Source organism: Ipomoea triloba, chromosome 3 (genome assembly GCF_003576645.1).
Source record: "Ipomoea triloba cultivar NCNSP0323 chromosome 3, ASM357664v1".
Taxonomy (NCBI): domain Eukaryota; kingdom Viridiplantae; phylum Streptophyta; class Magnoliopsida; order Solanales; family Convolvulaceae; genus Ipomoea; species Ipomoea triloba.
The window spans coordinates 13,903,821-13,910,407 of NC_044918.1; the positions used below are offsets into that span (position 1 = coordinate 13,903,821).

The 6,587-nt window shown below is 36.0% G+C and overlaps 1 protein-coding gene across 1 annotated transcript; it reads left to right on the forward strand.

Moving 5' to 3' along the window:
• Positions 1-513, forward strand: LOC116014305 (14 kDa proline-rich protein DC2.15-like). The gene has a single exon (XM_031254333.1). The coding sequence runs from the start codon at positions 1-3 to the stop codon at positions 511-513; it is 513 nt and encodes a 170-aa protein (XP_031110193.1).
• Positions 514-6,587: the final 6,074 nt, after the last annotated feature.

The window sequence follows — 6,587 nt, forward strand, 5'->3', positions numbered from 1 at the left end:
ATGGCTACAAACCCTAAATCTTCAGCCACCATTTTCCTTGCCCTAAACCTTCTTTTCTTTGCTCTCATCACTGAAACCCATCAAACTTGTCACACTTGTCCTGGGACCCCCAAAACCCCGCCTCCTAGCCCCGGCGGTGGCAACGGAGGCGGTGGAAACCCTAAAACCCCGCCTCCTAGCCCCGGTGGTGGCAACGGAGGCGGTGGTAGCCCCAAAACCCCGCCTCCTAGCCCCGGTGGTGGTGGTGGAGGAGGAGCGGGACGTTGTCCACGAGATGCTTTAAAATTGGGTGTGTGTGCAAATTTACTCGGACTGGTGGGAGTGGTGGTTGGAAGTCCACCGACGCTGCCATGCTGCAGCCTTCTCGCCGGGCTGGCGGATCTGGAGGCGGCGGTGTGCCTCTGCACGGCCATACGAGCCAACGTTTTAGGAATAAACCTTAACGTGCCGCTCACTCTCAGCCTGGTCCTCAACGACTGTGGCCACAAGGTTCCAAATGGCTTCACCTGTTAAACCTCGTACGTACGTACGTATGCTCTGCATGCAATACATAATGCATGGGAGGGGCGCATCATATCAAATTAAAATAATATTCACAATTAGTTAAGTTCATTTGTCGTCGTATGTGTTATGTTGTGTCGTTTGATGTTTGTAACGTGCATGAATAAGATGGACTTCTATATGTACTGCCTTCAATCTTGGAGGCCGTCTTATATATGTTTCCATTAATAAAATTTATTCAAATTTTAATTTGATGTTTTGTTGTATGTGAATCCAGTTTATTACGTACTATATATTATTGTATTGGATGTGGTTAATTTTAATATTGGCATTATATATATTTTTTCTTTTTGCAGACATCAACGTTATTGTTGCACTTAGAGTACATGTATGTACAAAATGGCACGTGTATTTAATTAGCATTACTGTATATGCATGACTTGTAATGGCCAAAAGTCTATTAATTAGATTACAAAAAAATTGACAACAACGAAAGACTATAGCATCTATATTTTAATTTGTTTGACTTACAAGATCTAATCTCCAAAAATAAAAGTAAAATAAAACATAATCAGCTTGGTTGGCTTGAGTGGCCATACATACATTCTTGTCGTTTAAGAGATGTAGAGTGTATGAACCCATTCTTGTATGAAAAAATTAATTTGATCAGATCTTTGTCACTTAATTGGGCCAGGCCGATGCGAACGAGGACGGTGTGAAAGTCTTAAAAGCCAGGTGCCAGTGAGATATAACTGGATGTGTGGTTTGTGGACTATTTCACATTAGTGGGATTTATTCGCCACACGTAACTGTTTTATTTGTTGTGAACGGGTGAGTTACTGTGTGCTGGGTTATAGTCCATCTCAACTATATCGCCATCGTCGGCATCACGCCCAATCTTACTCTTTTTGTTATTGAAATCAACTTCATTATCAACTGCTGATAATCTTGAACCCTACAAATTAAGTTTAATTATATTAAGATTAATGTTACAATAAATTGTTTAATCTAATTATAAGAAAACTCTATGACGTTATAATACTATACTAATTATACGTACTAGCGATATGATAGCTATCATAGACGGAAATAAAAGCTAGGAGCGAAAAAAGCAAATATAAGGATGTATATATAATTCTCGACTACAACTACTCAATTAATTACCTAACTAATTCAAAATAAATTCATAAATTTTATTTTGCTAGTAACCATAGAGTAGTTTGATTATATTATATTTTATATATGAAGCACTGTCAACACCATATAGTATTAACAATTAGTTCACCACTAGACACTAGTACAGTAGTACCAACAGGCAATGTAAAAATGCCTATTAATTAGTTACCCGACAAAATTATTGTAGTTTTAGGAACAAGACATATGCATACGTTGTTCCCAAAATTAATCAAACTATTATTACCATAAATTAATCAAAAGCTAACTTCTGAATTAAATCAGTTTTTTTTTTTTGAAAAAATTAAATCAGTTAATTACCTCTTTTTTCCCCTCATCAGAAGAAGGCTCAAACTCAATGATTCCTCTTCTTCCTGCATGTCTTATCCCATTAGTTAGTAGCAGTCAATTCCAACTAAAACATTTATGTAACACAAAAAGAAAAAACAAACACATATATTGCACCCTCGAATAATAACCTCAATTTTTCTCTATCACCCAAAAAACAATGTATATATGTGGTTCTAAGAATGATAGTCAACTTAATTGTTTTGATCTCGAAACTGATTTTTTTATATTATTATTGCACTAATCTCCGCTACCAGGTACGATGATACATACAAGAAGATGGATATGATGTAATTAATATTGTCAATTGTGGGCGGGTGGACGGGGTTTGTATTGAAGGATAGCATAGGATGAAATATCACAGGGTTATTCTTGTAAATATATTTGTTGAAATCGGTTATAACCGTTCCCTGTACTGCCCTTTATATACTCTCTGTAACAGCTTGGTTAATCAGATATTCAGTTCATCTTCTTCATACACTTTCTGTTTCACCATCGATAACTTCCTTTTCCAGTTCACGTCATGGTATCAGAGCCACGGCGAGGTAGTTACGCCGCCGCGGTCTCCGGCACCGGCACCGGCGAGTCCAGTCAAAGGCCACGATCAACAAATATATTTACAAGAATAACCCTGTGATATTTCATCCTATGCTATCCTTCAATAGTTTGGGTAGAGAATAATCTGAGTGAAAACCAAGATTACACCTTTGTTGTTGTTGTGTTTCTTAGGAGGAAGAACGTGCCATGAAACGGCCGGTAATTGACGGCGACGATGGATCTTCAAATAATCCTCTCTGCCCACTCCAACTTTCTCGATTGGATCATCCTGTGTTGTTAACATTGCAAAAAAAAAAAAAATGTAACTTATAGTGTACTACAACCTTAACGGAAAAACCATCCAGTACGTATATATTACCAGAAACATCCGAGCATGACAGGCATGAATAATGGCGACGCCGCACAACATAAACATCAAAACAGCGGATAGACAAGACATGTTTGGCGACATAGTTTATGATTGAACGCTGAAATGGGATTGAGATTTGGATTAATGGAAGGGAATATTGAAAAACAATACAGTGAAGCTACTAAGCTAGGAAAGTGCAAGTTTTTAGTGTTTTATAAGACCTCCTTTGTCTTCTCCATCTCCCCTTCTCTCTTTATATATATTGAATAATTGAATTTTCTTCGATGGATATTCGTGTACATGACACTATTGTGAAAGTTCGTCTAACAGTTGACTTCGTAACCACAAGATTCTAGCAGGTCGACTCTCGAGATCAGAGTTGTTCTTAATCTGAGCAAACAGTCAATTATGGGTATTATAGGTCTTCTTGCTTGATTCAAATTGGTCAATTATGTACAATCTAAGCTAATTTACTTCTGTGTGATTCTTTGACGACTAAGGTTACAATACAAACAAGTTTCATCCATAACACACATTTAGATAGCTCTTGCGAGCTTAAGAGAAAGCATTTAATATGTTTGATGATTTAATATGAGCCGACCAAAAAGGGAGAGACAAAGGCATTGTCTCTCATGAGAAGAATGTATTAACGAAAAAGAAAGTGTTTTTTTTTTTAAAACGAAAGTGTTTTTTTAGTATTATTTGAAGGCTAAGCTAATAGAATTTAGGTTTGTTAAGATTGCTTCCTACTTCCTGGAATTGGCTGCTAATTAACTAATCAAGTTGGTGTTTGACTCTTTGTCCGGATTGAAGCTTCTTAATCTTCATTATTCTAATTTATTATCATTAATTACTAATACATACAATAATATTTCGACTTTTTAGATATTAAAGTACGTGTTTTCTCGTACTGTTTCATAAAAACAGTGAGCTAGTTGTCCATCTTGTTTCAAGTATTGAAAACACGAGGCTGGGATCAAGGCCATTTTAATAATAATTGATATAAGTGTCGAAAATTGACAAAACAATGAGTCTTGAAAATATTAAACAAATATACATATGTTAATTATTTAGATATAAATTCTTGTTAATATCAGGGGTGTTTATGACATTCATCCTCAAATTAAGAAATGAGTGAGTCTTTATTAGATACTAAATTTCAATTACGTTTAAACAAAATCTTAACTTAACAACTCATACACTGCACCTTCCGAGTCCAAGCTTTCCCGAGCTTTATGATGGAAGACAGTGGAATGAAACCTAATATTCTAATTATATTAAGTGAGAAGTTCGTCAAACGATCAGCAACACACAAAAGAGATAAATATCACTAAAAATACTTTATATGACGATTTAATACAAAATATTTGCAAAAATTAATATAGCAATCTTTTAATATAATAATTATGCTACATTGCTCTACTCACTCCACGTACGACATAAACAATTTGGTGGCGGTATTCAAGGAACATGGATTGTTATTAAGCAATGTTTGTGTCTGTAGTGTAAATGTTGGGAGGAAGAGCTCCTTGTTTAACGCCCTGTTTTTCATGCCTTAATTACCGTGAAGGAGAGGACCTAGTTTCTTGCCTCTCCAAATATTTTAAATAAAATTAGATCAATTTTAAAATTTTGTGTTAGTCTATTTGGTCAAATCAATAAATATTAATCCTGAAATGAAACATGACTCTCATATATAAAGATCACAAATTCAATTTTTATTAATACTTTTTTTAATTGAATTTGTTGTACCGAATCAAATTTACCCAATACACGCTCATAAGTAGTGATTGTGCATTTTTGTTTTCCTCAACACAAACAAAACAAAAATAATAAATATATGGATTAATAATATAAATACGGAGTATATTATAATTGAGGGCTTAAACATAGTATCAATTCCTCCGGGGGGTCAAAGTGAAATTAACTACTTTTTGTTATGACTCCCTAATTGGTAAAGTCAAAGATCGGCGTCGTCTCCGAGTTATTTGGCGCATCGCTTTGATCATTTCCCGGCGCCGGAAACCAGTCATTGGTCGTTCTCAGCTCGGCCGCTCATAGCAATCGAAGAGCGATGGGAATAATTAGGAACAACTTCATCTTCGTATCTGGAACAGTTTGCGGAATTTATATCGCCCAGAACTACAACGTTCCCAACCTCCGGAAAACCATCGAGGCGGCTTTGTTTAGGGCTAAAGACGCCGAGGAGAAGTACCGGAAGCCCACGAAGCCGGGCGAATAGTATTCCGATTTTAATCTCAGGTCATTCTGCATCAATCAATATGCATAATTACATGTACTGTACTTTTTTTTTTTTTCCATATTCAGAATATGTATATTTGAAAGTTGTAATTCATCGAATGAAGATTTTTGTGTAGATGCTAGAAATTCATGAATAATAAACAAACTTGTTCTGTTGTGGATCTTTGAGTTAGGGCTTGAGAATAAACAGTACAGAGTTCATGTTGATTATTGATATGTGTGTGTGTGTGTGTGTTTTTTTTTTAAAAAAAAAAATATTAAATGCCCTTTACTGCTATAAAGTTGCAAGCTTTGGCTGATAATGGGACTCACTAGAATTATTGTCTGGCTGTTAATGATGCACTTATTGAAGATGGCTTTGCATAGACAATCAAGATCATCCCTTCTTTAGTTTTGCTTGACCACTGGCAATTGTCAGCACTTTGATCCAGGCATCTCTTTGATCTATAAAATCTTATGGTGAACTGAAAATGATATCCGTAAATGTCCTGCAAATTGTAGTTTTGAAGTTGATAGTAGGTAGTGTGCCACAAGAACAGAACAACTTCAGATAAGAAAATTATTGCCAAAACTTTCTGCTTATACTTCCATTTTATGCAAGTGCTATGAATTCTCTACTGTTAGGCAGCAGCATTCCGAGCCTGATTGTGTTATCACTTCAATTCATTCCTTAAATTCAGTTCTCAACCCTTAGAATGCTGTGCTGTCTGTTTTCCTTTCTGAATTAGGTATTACCAAATGCATAGTAATAAAGGTCCATGCTTGGTGCACACCGGTGCCTCTTTGCTTGCTTAACACTTTGTGAGGCTTAATTGCTGAATCAGAATATTTGGATGAAGGAAGAAAAGGGGGATATTTGTACTTCTTGGTCTTGTTTTAGCTGTTATTCAGTTCACATTCTTCTAGTGGGAGCCTTTCCTGACTCAAGCTGAAATGCCTTCTTGTGATAGGATATTGGGAAAGTTCTTTTTACAGTATAGAATGTTGAAAACGTCTTATGGTGCTGAAATGGTCTTGTGATTTTTGTTGAAGTAATCTTGTGTCTGTTGCTAGCTTAGGTAGTGTATCTTCATTGGTACATCTCACTCGTTCATAGGACTTCTCCCTGCATTTTTATCTTGGAATGCCTTTTATCTGATGTTCAACATTGAATCCTGCAGCCTTCTTCTGTGGTCCTTCCTTAGTGTAAACTCATGATTGTGACAACCGTATAAAGTGGATAAAACCAACCCCCCAATTCCCGTGATTCAAGTTTTCATATTTTCATCTACATTCAGAATGCGGATTTCCTTTTCAGATTATTAACAGATGATTGAAGCGTGCTTCTACTTTGTCTCCTTTCATTTTCAGATTTTTACTACTTGATTAAAGCGTGTTTATTGTTGACAGAAACGTG